This window comes from Panulirus ornatus, chromosome 18 (genome assembly GCF_036320965.1).
Source record: "Panulirus ornatus isolate Po-2019 chromosome 18, ASM3632096v1, whole genome shotgun sequence".
NCBI classification, from domain to species: Eukaryota; Metazoa; Arthropoda; class Malacostraca; order Decapoda; family Palinuridae; genus Panulirus; species Panulirus ornatus.
Window position 1 is genome coordinate 26,569,835 of NC_092241.1, and position 17,937 is coordinate 26,587,771.

Below are 17,937 nucleotides of genomic sequence, written 5' to 3' on the forward strand. Positions count from 1 at the left end.
ATTAAGATGGTTAAACAGTCGAATGCTTTTTGGTACACATGATTTCCTAAATCTATCGACGCGCTATATAGGCAAAGACAAGTCTTCTTCCTGACCTTACAAATACATAATGTTGATGAAGAGGATGCCTTGCATCTTGCATGATCTCCTCCCTCCACCTGCTTCATTGCACATTCCTGATGCAGCATATCTAATCTTTTAGTGTTTGCACCCAATTTCCTAATGAGCACTGAATACAAATCGCTTTGATAATGCAACGTTAACAATTAGAATATCTCGACCCTTGGAGAGATGGCGCCACACTCAAGAGAGACTTAAGCAGTATTGCACTGAATTAAGTACGTGGCAAAAACTGAGTTCGTTCGCGACTGCCGCCACTGTACAAGATCCTCCTCCAATGCCACAACTGCTCAAAGGAAGTCCCTCCAGCTACAACGTCCCTATTGCATGTAACAAGGCGAAGCACAAATAAAAGGAACCATAACTTTTCAGGAGTTAATATTCCTATCAAACGGAACCTCTTGGTTGCTCAGCACAGGATGCAAGCCATCTTATTTCACGTCAGCAGGTAAATAGTGGTGGGGCTTCTAAATGATCCCTCTTACCCGAAGCTTCGCAGCAAGATTCTTTTTTTTTTTCAAATGAATTAGAGTAAATGATCTGTCACAAGAGCGGCTTTACGTAGTCTGGTAAACTGGAAAACCAACTCATATTCTGAATCCAGTTCTGTTGGTAAGGGAGGGAAAACGTTTTGCAACGTGTTGACGTGAATGATGAAGATGAACTGTCAGTGCTGAACGGAATGAAGCAAAGAAAACAAGAGGCCTCCGATAGGTTTTACGCGAAGGCAATGAAAGAAACGGAAAATGAGATAGTGAAGCCCTCGATTGCTCTTTCAGTAACTCACTTGCTCTGGCAAATGTTCATAGGAATGAAAGCTTGTCAATGTAACACGAGTATAAAAAAAAAAAACAAGAAATCACCTCCAGGATATCTTCCAGTTATCTTAACGTCCAAAGTTGGTTCACTTTACGGAAATCATCAATCGGGATGAAATCATATAGAGAAGCATCATTAGATACACGTCTGATAAATCTGTTTGATTCTTTTATGATGAAATCATCATGTATGATGAAAGTAATGCAGTTGATGTCAACTACTTAGATTTTCCAAAACAAATCGATGAAGTCCTACATCAAAAATTACTAACAAAAGTTAAGTTATATGGTATAGATGGGATTGTACTTCGATGATTAAGAAATTGGCTTGCTGGCCGTAAACATAAAGTAGCGATTGGTGGTTAAGCCTTTCACTGATTAGATAAGTCTTGGGACTGGTTCTTTATCTCATATAAACTAATGCGCTGCATTGTAACAAACATAACTAAATCAATGGACGAAACTAAGTTGGGAAATAAATCTACAACAGAAACTGAACGGCTTCAGCATCAACCTGACATCAACAGACTGATAGACTGGGCTCCCGGGTGGCAAATGCACATCGGTAACGAAAATGAAAAGACAAGCTACCTTGTGATTTCTACTGAGCGACAAAAGGTAAGTCATGAAAAGTACTAGTGTGTAATAACCTCTGGTAACCTAAAGCTAAGTATATAATGCACAGAACCAGTCAAGAGAGCAAACAAAATACCTGGATTCCTATGTAAGCTTTCGGATTATTCTAAGGAAATTATCATTACTCATTAAGCATTACTCATTACAGGTCACTTAAAGAGTGTTTTCAGTCTTGGTCACCCTACTAGAAGGAAGGCATCGGCGGAATGAAGAAAATACAGAGGTTAGCTTCCAAGGTGATTCCTGAACTGGACAATAAATCCTGTGTTAGCCAACCAAAGGACTTAAATCTATTCAGCTTAGAAAAGAGAAGGATAATAAGGGATCAAATGAAGGTATTTCAAATTATCAAATGCTTTGACGATCTCGACCAAGCAAACTGCTTAAGAATGGATTCGTCAGATTTCACTGGTAGTAATGCATTCGAACTCGTGAGCAAACATTTTACCTCTAAGGAGGCTAAGAAGTTTTCCTTCAACAGGATTTTGATGTATGGACTCATCTACCTGCTAAAGAAGTTAAAAGCAGTACCATAGACACGTTTAAGTGTAGACTTAATACATATTTCTCCTCAAATCCACGACCGACATCATTTGCACTTCCCTGGCTACATGAAAAACTTAAAGGCTTTTTTATCTATGAAAAAATTAGCATGTTCTTTTTTCTACTCTAGCCAGATTAATCCATGAGCTTCTGTTCATTACCACTAACAAAAAACAGCTTCGATAGAACCCAATGGCTTTTTGCCGTTCGAATTCATGTGCATTCTTTTGAATCACCTACTTCTTTAATAATTTAATTTTCAGTACAACGCTTGGTTCTCCATACACATCCATGAGGAGATGGTGGAGCTCTTTTATCATTGCCTGCGAAACCATGTTTAACCGTTGCGGTGTTGAGCTCGTTTTTTTGGGAAAACGTTGTCTATCAACTTTTAGGAAAACTAAGTATTCTAATTCAAATTCACGAGGCTTAGAAGATCCTAGGGCATAGTCCCTGGCAGTTCCATGCGAAATCTGTCATTCGGAAATTGCATATTCTTGTAATGGCTCTCATAAACAGGTCACTGTCGCTTTATATCTTCATGTTGCTTTCAACGAGCACTTAGGTCATAAGTCCTGTCAGAGCTCAGGACAGGAGGTATTTTCTGAGTAAGTGAACCGTCGCGTGAAACTTCAGTATATCTGATATAGCCTGAAACACTGAGTTGCATATTACCAAAAGAATTATCACCATTAAAACATCACAATATCATTTTTGAGCATAGTAAGAGCATGTACTACAATCATTGCCACTATTTCTAGTTGCTCCCACTATTCATAGTCACCAGCATAAGTATTAGTAGTAGTAGTAGTAGTAGTAGTAGTAGTAGTAGTAGTAGTAGTAGTAGTAGTAGTAGTAGTAGTAGTAGTAGTAGTAGTACTACAACTACTGTTACTACTACTACTACTACTACTACTACGACTACTGTTTCTATTACCACTTATGATACAGCTGCTGACATCATAGAACATATATAAACAACTCCACACTGATAGGTAGTGTACTCACACTGGTATAAAGAGGGTCAGAGTTGTACTGGGTTCTCTGGCGCTTGAGGTCGTCCTCCTGGTGGCTGGTCATGTCTCGGTGTTCATCTGGAACCACAAGGAACTGTGTCATGGCTGGGTGGCAGACTAAATGAATAGAGATGGTTTTATGACAGAAAGTTAGATAGACAGAGAAAGTGTCATGAATGATAACTGTTAGATACATCAAAAAGCGTCTCAGGGTAATTTTCATTGTCAGCTTTCTTGCATCAGTCCAACACCCTAGCCAGGAATGTTTCATATGGTCCTCACTTCGTTTACCGTCCTCTCTCTGTCTTCTCGAGGCTTGATCAAAACCCCGCTCTCCTTTTTGACATAACCCAAAAGAGGTAGAAGTTCTCCGTCCTGTAAGACAAGCATAGTATGCTGGAATGACGAAGTAAAGCAGTACTAGTATTTCCTAGACATCTTGCGTCTCTGTACTTAGTGCTGTATCTCACATTCACTGGTAATCTTAGAGGTAATGACTTACTGAACAAGAAAACTGAATGGCTCTTTCATTATTCCTTCATGTCTATATACATATTCAGTGGTTCCCAGTGAATGTCGGCGGTAGGGGTGCGTGATGTCTCCATGGCTGTTTAATTTGTTTACGGATGGGGTTACGGAGGTGAATGCAAGAGTTTTGGAGAGAGGGGCAAGTATGCAGTCTGTTGTGGATGAGAGGGCTTGGGAAGTGAGCCAGTTGTTGTTCGCTGATGATACAGCGCTGGTGGCTGATTCGGGTGAGAAACGGCAGAAGTTGGTGACTGAGTTTGGTAAAGTGTGTGAAAGAAGAAAGCTGAGAGTAAATGTGAATAAGAGCAAGGTTATTAGGTTCAGTAAGGTTGAGGGACAAGTTAATTGGGAGGAAAGTTTGAATGGAGAAAAAACTGGAGGATGTGAAGTGTTTTAGATATCTGGGAGTGGATTTAGCGGCGGATGGAACCATGGAAGCGAAAGTGAATCACAAGGTTGGGGAGGAGGCGAAGGTTCTGAGAGCGTTGAAGAATGTGTGGAAGGCGAGAACGATGTCTCGGAGAGCAAAACTGGGTATGTTTAAGGGACTAGTGGTTCCAACAATGGTATATGGTTGCGAGGCGTGGGCGACGGATAGAGTTCTGCGGAGGAGGGTGTGTGTTGGAAATGAAATTCTTAAGGACAATATGTGGTGTGAGTTGGTTTGATCGAGTAAGTAATGAAAGGGTAAGAGAGACGTGTGGCACTAAAGAAAGTGTGGTTGAGAAAGCAGAAGAGGGTGTATTGAAATGGTTTGGTCACATGGAGAGAATGAGTGAGGAAAGATTGACAAAGAGGATATATGTGTCAGAGGTGGAGAGAACAAGGAGAAGTGAGAGACCAAATTGGAGGTGGAAGGATGGAGTGAAAAAGATTTTGAGCGATCGGGGCCTGAACATACAGGAGGGTGAAAGGCGGGCAAGGAATAGAGTGAATTAAATCGATGTGGTATACCGGGGTTGACGTGCTGTCAGTGGATTGAATCAGGTCATGTGAAGCGTCTGGGGTAAACCATGGAAAATTGTGTGGGGCCTGGATGTGGAAAGGGAGCTGTGGTTTCGGGCATTATTGCATGACAGCTAGAGACTGAGTGTGAACGAATGGAGCCTTTGTTGTCTTTTCCTAGCGCTACCTCGCACACATGAGGGGGGAGGGGGATGGTATTCCATGTGTGGCGAGGTGGCGATGGGAATGAATAAAGGCAGACAGTGTGAATTGTGTGCATGGGTATATATGTATGTGTCTGTGTGTATATATATGTGTACATTGAGATGTATGGGTATGTATATTTGCGTGTGTGGACGTGTATGTATATACATGTGTATGGGGGTGGGTTGAGCCATTTCTTTCGTCTGTTTCCTTGCGCTACCTCGCAAACGCGGGAGACAGCGACAAAGCAAAATAAAATAAGATATATATGTATATATATATATATATATATATATATATATATATATATATATATATATATATATATATATATATATATATATATATATATATATATATATATATATATATATATATATATATATATATGCGTTTAGTATTCACGAGTGAGTGGGGATGAAGGTCAACTAGCAATAATTGATTGATATGCAGGCATTAATTGACTGACAGACGTGCAAAGGAGACGTTTCTAGATGTGAAAATGCTTAAAGGGACGGCAGGAGAAGTGTGTCCGATCATATCAAGATGGAGGCTAGAGTAAACGGCTTAAGAGATTTTAGGAAAAGAAGAAATGGCAAAACGTTGAAAGAAGTTATAGGAAAGAACATGCTAGGAAAAAACGCCTGTGTGAAGAGATACCAAGAGGGTCTGAATGAAGAATGGCACAACAAATGAAACAATGGGAGTAGAACAGGGGTGAAAGATTCTCAGGAAGCAGTTCATGACTTTATGTCTGAAGTCTGTAGCATGCGAACGGTTGGGCATAGACGTATTAGAAAGGGTAGTGGGTGGTAGGATGTGAGTTATATGGCTCATGAAGGAGAAAAGAAAGGTCCATGGGTCGGTATCTGTAGGAATGGAGTGCAATCAGACTGAGAGTAGATCAAGAGACAGGCTAAGGTTAAAAGAGGTACTAGAGAGGGAAAAGAGATAAAAAATAATAAATGGAAAGAGAGAGAGAGAGAGAGAGAGAGAGAGAGAGAGAGAGAGAGAGAGAGAGAGAGAGAGAGAGAGAGAGAGAGAGAGAGAGAGAGAGAGAGAGAGAGAGAGAGAGAGAGAGAGAGAGAGAGAGAGAGAGAGAGAGAGAGAGAGAGAGAGAGAGAGAGAGAGAGAGAGAGAGAGAGAGAGAGAGAGAGAGAGAGAGAGAGAGAGAGAGAGAGAGAGAGAGAGAGAGAGAGAGAGAGAGAGAGAGAGAGAGAGAGAGAGAGAGAGAGAGAGAGAGAGAGAGAGAGAGAGAGAGAGAGAGAGAGAGAGAGACTCCCAAAATACAAAATTTTGGGAGGCAGCAAACAGCATGTGGAGAACGAGAGAGCAGATGGGGACAAAAATTAGAAGGGATATAGGGAAATGATAACAGATAAAGATGAGATGATAAAGAGATGGACTGGTTATTTCTCAGGATTCGTAAATGTTTTAAATGATGAGGTGGCAGAGGTGGCATGTTTGGAACAAGTGGCAAATGGAGTCAAAGAGTAATAACTGCGCTGAGAACCTTTGGCTGTGTTTTCCTGTTTGGTTTAGGGAAGGTGTTTCAAAATGTTGCTGCCATTAAATCTTGAGAGAGTATATGTCAACAAAAGTGCACGGCTAGGAGCAGAGAAGCTCGAACTCTGAGAATTTCTTGTATCATTTTATTCCTTCAGTCTCATCTCACACACAAATCCATTTAAGGAATCAAACCCTTCACCACTCGAGTACGTATGTATGTACTCACCGGAATCTTGTCTCTTCCTCTTGTGGATGTTCCCATTAGGATCTGTGAGGGAAGGAAGGCCGAGGATGCCGTTGATGGAGTAGGACCCGGGGCGCTGGAGGACGGTCTCGTGGGGCGCGGGCGGGACGTGGGCGATGACGGAGGTGGCCTGCGACACTGGTGAGGGCGTCCCCGGCAGCCCGTGCCTGACCTTCTCTGCCGCCTTGTTGCGCACTATTCTGTGGGCACGTGAGGGCGGTGGTGGTGAGGGAGGCACGTGAGGGCGGTGGTGGTGAGGGAGGCACGTGAGGGCGGTGATGGTGAGGGAGGCACGTGAGGGCGGTGTGGTGAGGGAGGCACGTGAGGGCGGTGGTGGTGAGGGAGGCAGGTGAGGGTGGTGAGGGAGGCACGTGAGGGCGGTGGTGGTGAGGGAGGCAGGTGAGGGTGGTGGTGGTGAGGGAGGCACGTGAGGGCGGTGGTAGTGAGGGAGGCACACGTGAGGGCGGTGGTGGTGAGGGAGGCACGTGAGGGCGGTGGTGGTGAGGGAGGCACGTGAGGGCGGTGGTGGTGAGGGAGGCACGTGAGGGCGGTGGTGGTGAGGGAGGCATGTGAGGGTGGTGGTGGTGAGGGAGGCACGTGAGGGCGGTGGTGGTGAGGGAGGCACGTGAGGGCGGTGGTAGTGAGGGAGGCACACGTGAGGGCGGTGGTGGTGAGGGAGGCACGTGAGGGCGGTGGTGGTGAGGGAGGCACGTGAGGGCGGTGGTGAAGTGGATGCGATGTATTGGGATGGTTTGGATACTGTGAAGATGGGCGCGGCTTAAATTGGCCGAGATGGTTTGCTTAGTTGAATGTAGGATTATGTAGTGCGAAAGGCCGAGAGTCATGGGTGATTGAAAGGGTTTTGGTGATAGTATGACTGTCAGAATTATCTTTTTCGTGATCTAAGAGCTTTATCTAATTGTTTAAAATCTATGTTGTGTCATGAGAATAGTTAGTGGGTAGATGTTTTGTAAAATGACTAACTCTTTGTCTACATGCTTGTTAATGATATGATAAGTCAAAAATAGTGTAAGACTGCATCCACATATTACATCGGAATAATGAATCAACTGCTACTTTTGTACTATGAATCAGCTCTCAAATATCTAGTCTCATAATCTTGTTTTTCCTGAGCTATGCCAAAGACCCGATGAGGGCCGCCTGTAATCCTTATATGCTGCCGCTCACAGGATGAGCATATGCTGCGCAACAAACTTGTAATGTTGCTAGGGAACGAAATTGAAAGGGATACATCATGATGTTATAATGCTATTAGCAGTTGTTATAAAGCCATTTCCTATAATATGTAGTATGATAGAATTTCATCTTTGTCAAGTAAAAGCGTACAGTAGATATTGAAGAAAACGAACACTGAAACCCACAGGAACTTTGTAGTAGCTGATTACACTCATTACCTCTGGGAGAATCTATAAACTGTTCACAGTACAAAGAGATAAGAGGTTTAAGACTGTGAATGTTTCTCTTTTAAAGCAAACTGAAGCGAGCAATGAAAACTGCAATATGGCCAATATGTCTTTTGCCTCAATTTGCGTAGGAGAATCACACGAGTGAATAGCGATTATTGAGCATCGTTACTCTGAAGCTGCTCACAGAGCAATAAGCACATCAGTTGGTACTGGCAACTCGAGCGCTTAGTCTGTATCTGCTTTGTGGTTATAGCCTATTTATCTCAGTTCCGCTGAAACTTGATGGACTTCTTCAGGCACAAGTGGGTGTTGGTGACGACCACTACCACAGGAGCTCTTGCCTTTCCGAAAAGGAATTTACAGCAGCACTTTAGTGATTCCGAGGGTGGGTAACGAGATCTAGTGACGTCAGTCACCTTTATCCCAAGTGGATGGAACTCCGGCATTTCCGAAAGCATTACTGGTCATGACGATTCCGTACATTCTAGCCGTGCTGGTGGCCAATCATGGCTTGTGGAAGGTGGTCATGGAGGTGTAGAAAGGAGCGAAGGCGTTCACTTTGGTTCATGAAGATGGCTCTTTACAGGAGCCAGCTCGCATTACCCACCCTGATTGCATCTTGCGCCATAGCAAGCGAGAAACAGTCCATGTGACTTGATTAACGCCAACAAGAAATCACTGCTTGTAGTATATGTGCCCATTACGTCTCATACCATAGTGAAATTTTATATGAGTTTTACATGAGAAAGACAGACAACAAGAGGCCTGATTGGCCTATGACTGGAGTATCTGGGGTAAAAAAAAGATTAACTGGACGAGAAAATGCAATTCCACTCAGCTGTTTTTAAGCTATCGCCAACTCCCCGCTACTGCAATATTAGCCTTCTAGTGTCTCCGTTACCGCTGTCGAATATACGTATAATTTTGGCGTTTTCCTCAAAGTATACCAGAGTTCATATAATATTTGTCTGAACGACTTTTGACGGTAATTATAGTCTTAGCATTCAGTTCGTCTGACGGTAGCTTATTCCAGTGCTCAACACACCTATACGAAAAGAACATTTTTTTCCTACGTCCGTAATACATCTTTTAGTTTTAAGTTTTATCCTAATTGTCCTGGTGATCGTATTTTCTTGTTTTTCGAAAAGATGTTCGTGACTTACTTTATAGAACTTACTGAGAGTTTTGGTCACTTGCATTAAGTCGCCACGAAGTCTACGTTCTTTTTAAGTGTGTAGAGATCCAGGCTTCTAAGGGACGAGATCAATTCTGTCGCTCGTATCTTTACTGGCTCCATTTTTTCCTCATCTTTTTAATAGTTTGGGGACCCAACGTGGACTGCATATTCAAGGAGTGGTCTTACGAGAGAAAAACGAAGTGTGAGCATTGTTTCTGGTGTCTTGTAATCTATGTTCCTGGCGATGAAACCTAACATTTGGTTGCCTTTTTTTTTACTTGCTGCTTGATACTGTTTAGTGTATTTCAGATTGTTGCTAATGACAACTCAAGGTCTTTTCTTCATTTACTTTAGTTAGAGAGTTTCCGAATAGTTTGTAGTCGTAACGTATATTCTGCTCTCAAAGTACATAGCGTTACACTTGTCTATATCAAACTTTCCTTTACCATCTGTCTGACCACTCTGCTAGTAGGTTAAGTTCTCTTTAAATCTTTTCGCTGTCCCGCTTGTTTACAGCTCTACTTCTTAGTTTAGTATCGCCATCAAACTTGGAGATCTTAGATATGAGACCGAGCTCTATGTGATTAATGCGTATTATGAAAAGAATTGGGTCTAGGACCGACCTTGTGGCACACCACTTGTTACGCCTAGCCAATATGAGGCTTCGCCGTTTAATACCATATGCTGTTTTCTTCCAGTAAGCCAGTCTCTGATTAATGTACAAAGTTCTTCACCGATTCCGTGTGCTTTGAGTTTATGTAAAAGTCTCTTGTGAGGTACTTTATCGAAAGCATTTTGGAAATCAGAATACTTTTGGAAATCTGAATATACTATCCCCTATGCTGTTTGAGAAATATTCGCCTACCTCGCAAGAGTTGATTAAGTTTGTGTCACTGTTGAGGACAAGATCAAAAATATTTTTACCTCTAGTTGGTGTTTTAATTAACTGCTTTAGAAAATCAGCTTCATTCAGTTCCGTTGTCTCGTTCCTTCTCGGTCACCTGTTAACGTGTTCCAGTTTATGTTTGGACTGTTGAAGTCTCCTACCATTATAACATCTTTACTGTTTACCATAGTTTTGATTTCATTGTACAGCATCTTATGGTCGTCGTCTTCTTTTTGCTTAGGGGGTCTGTAAGTAACACCGAGACGTAGTTCTTAGCCCATATGGCCCATGGTCCATTACCCAGTGGTTCAACGAATGAATACATAGAAAGATCAATGAATAAGAAATTTCTTATCCTCAGTACTAACGCCGGTAAGGGTTTGGATAGTATTATCATTCATGAATGTGATTTCGCACCCGATATGATACTGGATATATGCTGAAGGTGGTCCACAGACACAGCGGGTGTCTCTCTCAGCAGTCCACACACACAAACAAGTTATGATCCCCTGCCATTGGCCCACCAGACGCCTCCCTTGGAAATCCCTAAGATGTTAACCTCTGTCTAGTATCATAATCATTGTGTCAACCTTTGAGGCATATCATAAACCTCCGTCCTAATGCGAGTAATGAGGAGCATGGATGTGAATTTCTTGTGTGTCTGACCTTAGCTTGACAGTCACACAAGGTGTCGCAAATTTACATTAAAGTATTTGGATTTTTAGTAAGGAATCGGATATCAGCTTGTTGATAATATAGTCTTTATAGATTTTTTCCAACATGATTAAAAACGCATTGCGTAAGTACCTTGCAGTCCTGTTTATGCATACTCTCAATCAACATTACGTAAGAAGGAATAAATAAGTTTGAAGGTTTTGGGAGCGAATGAGACTCTTCCAGCAGGGGTGGTGGCAAGAGAGAATTGATCGACGTTGTCAAGAAGCGGTCTATGCCAAGCAAAGGCGTGTCGGAACCTTGAATCACCCTTCTGTACCCCTTTCTCAAGGTGTTATTCCTTGCTTTTAGTTTCTCTTTTATTACTAAAACACTTCTTGGTCAATTCGCGGTCTTTCTATGACGCATTTCTGCTTTCTTAGAGCATTTCTCTGTGAACGACATAGCGGGGACACCGTTATCGCTATGATATGTATTGCTTTTTCTTCACAAATCTCAAGGAGTTAATCTACCTTATTGTCCCAACAGATATAGGTCAATCAAGGCAATAGAACAAGAATGAGCATATAACAGAGACGGCTGAAAGGAGACGGGGAGCGTATTCATCCGAGAGAAAGACCAGAAACGACAGCGTTTACTCATCAAATACAGCAATGAATTGTCTGATGCGCCATCACTTCTCAAAGGCAATGGTTAAGTACAAAATGAGAGCGCTGAATTCCCCTTCGTCAGATAGTGCAAGTTTTCATGGACGAGTGGGACCTTCCACAAGCCTAGGTCGTGGTTTTCCCTTCTCTTTATGCTCGTGTCAGACTCAGTTGCTGTAAAATTCGTCGAAGATAATGATACTTCTGCATCGTTTCTTGTTGATATAGAACTGAGCGAAAGGTAAACCTACCGTGCCAGGGAGTGTTGGGGAAGAAGGCGGAGGAAGAGAGGGAGAATGAGTGAAGGATCGTCTGATAATGAGTATCAGTAAAATGGCGGTTGTTGGGGTGAAGATGAGGAGGGGGATAACACCAGGGGCGCTGTCCATCTGTTGCAACCGATGGGGACGTGGTCGGACCCTGGAGACTTGAGACCCACCTAAAACACATTTTCTCTTTTCTTTTCAGTTGGCTAAGATTTCAGTTCCTCGGGTCTAGATTTGAATCCTAATATCTACAGTAAAAAAAAAAAAAGAAAACCTAGATACATGAGTAAATTAATAATGTCTATAAGACAACGGTTAATTAGTAGAGTCGCTTAATTAATGTTGATGAGCATTCTCCCGTCATTACGCTTCCTCTTACCCTTCATCCAGCAAGCTCGCGTAGAGCAGAAGACTTGATGAGGCTCATTCAGGAGGCGGTGATTACGGCCATCTAAAGATGGTGATCTTGTTAAGTAATTAAACTGAATTTGTGCATCAGAACCCTCTTAATGACTCACTCCAGCGTCGCACAATAGCCTGCTAATAACAGCAGCTGTAATCTAACGGGTTTAACACACACTAATAGCTTTAAGACCACTGCACACACTGACAAAGTGTAGGCTGTCACAGTTGGTGTCAACAAGGCTATCATGGACATCACCGAGAGTGAAACAATAGAAGCATTTGTATTATGATATAAACAGAAAGTCTGTATTACTTATTAGGACCAAGCGGGACACACGCAGGCTAGCTGTCATAAAAGTGGTCAGGGTGTAGAAGCAAGTTGCCATGTAAATCTACACACAGCCACGAACCAAAGAGACTTCACTAGATCATGGTATGGCTGATACCTATCACAACATTTGGATTGAGCTTTAACACAGTAATGCGTAGAATGACCGTGACGAACACCAAAAAAATGTGTAGATTCTGACTGTCCAAAACACCACCAACATTCGAATGTTAACCTTCACGTAGATCGATCAACATACACCAGTTGACCATCAAAAATAATTATATATAATAACTTAGTCCTCATTAAAAAGACAAAAAAAAAACGCACATCATCTGACCGTCACAAACGTCAACGCAATGCCCAAACTGACCGTTATGAATGCCATCAACGTACACAAGCTTTAATTATGAACACCAACAGTATATTCATGCTGTCGTGCACGAACGCCAGGATTATACAGCACCTGACGCCTTTTTAACCAACACACGAGATAGTGAACATGTGTCCCGTGGTTCCTCTGCCGTGAGTGGGGTTAGTAAAGATTCTCTTGATGAGGGCCACAGAGGACCCACAAAATTACCAGGGCGCCAGTCTCACTTTGAAGGCTCAAGCTTAGATATCCTTAGATAGTTTCCGAACCAACTGTTTCAAACTTACGAAAGAAAAAAGAGGAAAAAGTGACCATCGGTTGACTCAAAATTTATCCTTTATGACATATACAGATTACCGTCCTTATGACTGACTTTAAGGTGTCTGCTTGAAACAATCAAATAGCATATTATTTTACGTTTCTTTGTTCAAGAGATTTTCTAAGTAAAGCTTAAACCTACAGATGTTGCTGATTGATGTTGATTTGTTTCTCTGCCGTGGGTAGGTGTTATGTGGTAAGCTGAGGAAACATGAATAACCTGTGCATTAGGGAAGCGTCCGACTGGATGTATCAGGGATACATCCAGCTGGTTCACCCTGACGAGAGAGTACCAACACCTCCACGTCAGCTGACGACCTACGTCCACTTGGACACTGGTAGAGATCTGTTAGTGTATTGTTCTTGGTCTCCATTATATGCTCTCAAACGCTGTGGATGTGGGAAAAGGTGTGTACTTGAGTCTCGTTATCAGATTTTAGAATGACTTCCTCTGAAACAGTTTTGTGTCCTTTATTACTTGACTGAAGGGATAGATGATGACACCATTATCAATACGCTATATTTTTCTTTTTTTTACAAAATTGAAATAGTATTTGTAACAGTAAGTTTATGAAGAAAAAGCTAAAAGGTTTACCCCTTTGGGAAAATAAAACAATTTAACTCGTCATTTATAAAGAGGTAGGGATTAGCTGCAAATATATTTTTCTAGAGCCTACTTTTAAACTAATAGGTATGGGATACAAATGCTGGTGATCTGTGTTTACCAAACTGCCTCACAATCACACTGAAATACGTAGAGGTAAACTATCGACACTGCTGCCTCGTAGTAACATACGTACGAAGTACAGGATGGTCAAGGAAATTGAAGCTAATTTTGATATATGTTGAGTGTACCGCTAAACAGCTATGCCAAGATAGGCTAGCAGGCAGGGTTGGCAGGGAAGGTGTAGGTCACCATTCTACGACCATCGTTACCCGTTGATGGCGTACACGGGACGACGTTCACCGTGGGTACATACACTCTCACAAAAAACCTCACTCGCATTTCTCAGGCTACCATCATCAGATTGTTCAGTTTGTGCCTGATAACCAAATGTACCATCAGGGGTATTATGATATTACGTTGGGTTTGGAGCCACCGATGGCATCGGCTTTGTAGCTGCCAGTCTCGTAATATCTAGAATAGAACGACGAGTTTTGGGTTAGTCATTGTTAACCTTTACCCACCTGTTGATACTGGAGACAGATGGAACGCCCTCCTGGTCACACACACCATCTGCCAGAAGCCGCTCCCGGATCTCCCAGGCAAACATAGTGGGGTTCTGTTTCTTGTAGTTGGCGATGGCTTCCACCACTGTAGGTGTGGCCACCTTGGGCTTAGACCCGCCGATTACACCGGGTCTGATGGATCCCGTCTCATAGTACCTGCAAGAAGGAAGGTTGTGTGTGTGTGTGTGTATGTGGTTGGTTCAGGTGAGTTCCAACAACCCTGTTTGGTCGCCATGCGGACTCCACCATCACAGCACCGCAAGTGACGGATATATATATATATATATATATATATATATATATATATATATATATATATATATATATATATATATATATATATATATATATATATATATAAATAAATATATATTATCCCTAGGGATAGGGGAGAAAGGATACTTCCCACGTATTCCCTGCGTGTCGTAGAAGGCGACTAAAAGGGAAGGGAGCGGGAGGCTGGAAATCCTCCCCTCATTTTTTTTTTTTTTTCCAAAAGAAGAAACAGAGAAAGGGGCCAGGTGAGGATATTCTCTCAAAGGCCCAGTCCTCATCCTCTGTTCTTAACGCTACCTCGCTAATGCGGGAAATGGCGATTAGTATAAATATATATATATATATATATATATATATATGTATATATATATATATATATATATATATATATATATATATATATATATATATGTATATATATATATATATATATATATATATATATATATATATATATATATATATATATATATATATATATATATATATATATATATATATATATATATATATATATATATATATATATATATATATATATATATATATATATATATATATATATATATATATATATATATATATATATATATATATTCTCCCCAATCCCTGGGAACAGGGGAGAAATATACTTCCCACGTATTTCCTGTGTGCCGCAGAAGGCGACTAAGAGGAGAGGGCGCGGGGGTCGGGTGCTGGGAACCCTGTTGCTGTTTGAATGTATTTTCATTCAGTTGTACTTTGTTTACGGCCAGTTAACCAATTTCATAACCACCGAAGGATAACCCGAACTATAGCATGTGACAACCTTTGATGCGAATATTTATCGAAAGCCTTTTGAAAATTTTAGATATATGACATCAACATCTGTTTTACTTTCATGATGAACGTGGATGCAGATTTGACAGATATCAATGATTTCGCTGGAAGCCATGCTGTGAATCGGTTATTCAGTGATAACCTTATAAATGGTTCACAATCTTGTTCCAAATGATGATTTCCACAATTTTATTTTTCCGACTACAGACGTTAAGCTAATTGGACGATAATTTCCGGGCAGTGACTAATTACCATTTTTAGATATCGGTGTTATAATGACTCATATTTATGTGGAACTTTCCCTAATAACAAGTGAATTTCTGAAAAGACCAGTAATGGGTTTAAATATCATATCTTTCTCTTTTTTTTATGTAGGATAAAACTTATCAAGGCCTGCCATTCTATATATCTTTATTCCGTTCATTGGTGGTAGTACGTATTTCATCTTTTATGTCAATATGTTACAGAGCGTTTTCCATTCTTATTAATGAACCGAACTTGGGACTTGGGGCGGGTTTTCCATGGTAAATAGAGATGCAATAATAAAAATATCATTTAAAAATTTTTTTTTGACATGGCTTTGTTGTCTGGAACCAAGACACTGTTTTCTTTTGCTATTCCCTACAGTGTACGCTTCAAAAGTGGCATTTATTCATTGTATAAATCTCCTCAGTTTCTCTGCTCAGGTTATTCACACTCTACAACATCGCGTTGATTTTCGGTCTCTTTGCGTTTCCTACGTTCCATCTCCTTATACAACAGGAATTTCACTATTCAAGTTGTAAGAACAAGAGGTGGCTACTAAACCCAACTTTTCTTTTGCAGTTTCATCACTGGAGAGGCTGTAGTAGATCGGGTGAAACCAATTGACATTGGATCAGCTTCGAGAATATACTCACCATTTGCTCATGGACATAACTTCTGGTTATGAATCCTCTTCTAAAACCCCTCGAGAGAATAGATCCTATACTACTGAAATCTACAAGACTGAATTGAAGTGAGCTTTTTTGGGGGGAGCGATATTCGAATCCATTTAGGGTTATATTTCGTCTAAAACATCTAGACATTACTAATCCCTTGGACGCAAAAGGCGTGTTATTATCTCTGTTTTAACCGATACTTTAAATGTGGCCAAAAACACTTAAGAAATTAGCTTCTTGTTTATGTTTACATGTCATCTTTCAAAGACACAGAAATTTGTAAGTTCCCGTGGGCTTGCTCGCTGGCTTTTATGATATCTGGAGGGACCTGAGACTCTGCTCAAGGTGCTAGTCGGTTGTGATTATATATATATATATATATATATATATATATATATATATATATATATATATATATATATATATATATAGGGAGATGAAGATTAATATTCCAAGAATATGTGTACGTATGTGTGTGTATGTGTGTGTGTGTATGGTTCAGTACCCGGTTCAAAGAGGATTTGTTCCTGAATATCTGTGTAAGGGAGCTAGAAAGGGGCAAAGTGAGATAATGGTACTACTTCACGTCTATTGTTCTCGTGAGATGATGGGCATATTCACTTCATCACATAGTTACCATTGACGTTTACGATACTGTTATCGCCAACAGGTCTTGCAGAATCTCTGTATGTCGTGTTATCATCAGTTGAACAAGATACCTCTCACTTTCATTATTCTTGCTAGCCTTAAGATCACCGCGTTCTTAGCAGCACCGCTGCTGCCATTCCCACCACCAGCACCGCCAGTAACAGCACGGTTATTGCCTGTCGTATATTGTATACGTCTACCACGACCACGATCGCAATTGAAGATACGTACCTGGAGAGGATCTTGGAGACGCAGCCGTGGGAGACGCGGAGCTGGCGGGAGATGTCGCAGGGGCGGACGCCGTTGTGAGCCAGCTCCACGATCCTCTGACGAACCATGTCCGGGAGCGGCCGCCCGTTCACGAACACTCCGCCCAGCTGGTTCACCCCGCCATGACCTGCGGCAGAAGGAATGCTGGTTATGATCTTGGTCTGCAGGGAAATAGAATGGCAATGTGGAAGAGAGGTAGATAGCTTCTACGGAGCATCAGAAAACCTAAGGGAAGAAATGAGGACTTCAAACTAAGTGTGGTTAAGACATGTAAAGACGGGAGGGGGAGAGATATGGGTTGGACTGCGGCCTTTGGAAAAGACAAAGCCATGATCTGTAGGGTGAAATATATAGTTCTATACTTATCTATACTTATACTACCTTCGACAACTATAGAAAGAGTGAGTCGTATGGTAGTTTTTTTTGTAGTAGTGTAGTAGACTTTCTATACAACATATATAGATCTATGGACACGTCGCACATCTCCATATGGTTAGGCATTTCAAGTTGAGTGCAGTAGTTTGCGGTTGTTGGTGTAGAGAGCGGTACCACACTTCGTGCGTGGTCCGACGCTCTGTAGGTGGCATGCCAATTAGTGGCGAGTGTAGTATCTTTTGGAGGTTTCACAGTAATTAGTAGACGGCGCGCTAATTACCGATAGTTAGCGTTGCAGTTGTTATCGGACAGTAAGTTAAATGTTGTTCTGGTG

The 17,937-nt window shown here is 41.5% G+C and overlaps 1 protein-coding gene across 1 annotated transcript in view; it reads right to left on the minus strand.

Moving 5' to 3' along the window:
• The window catches only part of LOC139754892 (uncharacterized), a 34,130-nt gene extending 16,751 nt beyond the window's left edge, over window positions 1–17,379 (minus strand). The window contains exons 1-4 of the mRNA XM_071672719.1: window positions 17,190–17,379; window positions 14,254–14,451; window positions 6,546–6,763; window positions 3,126–3,211 (exon numbers count right to left, since the gene is read on the minus strand). Coding sequence (XP_071528820.1) covers window positions 3,126–3,211; window positions 6,546–6,763; window positions 14,254–14,451; window positions 17,190–17,296 — 609 coding nt within the window. The 5' untranslated portion in view covers window positions 17,297–17,379. The remainder of the gene's footprint in view (window positions 1–3,125; window positions 3,212–6,545; window positions 6,764–14,253; window positions 14,452–17,189) is intronic.
• Between the last annotated feature and the right edge of the window lie 558 nt (window positions 17,380–17,937).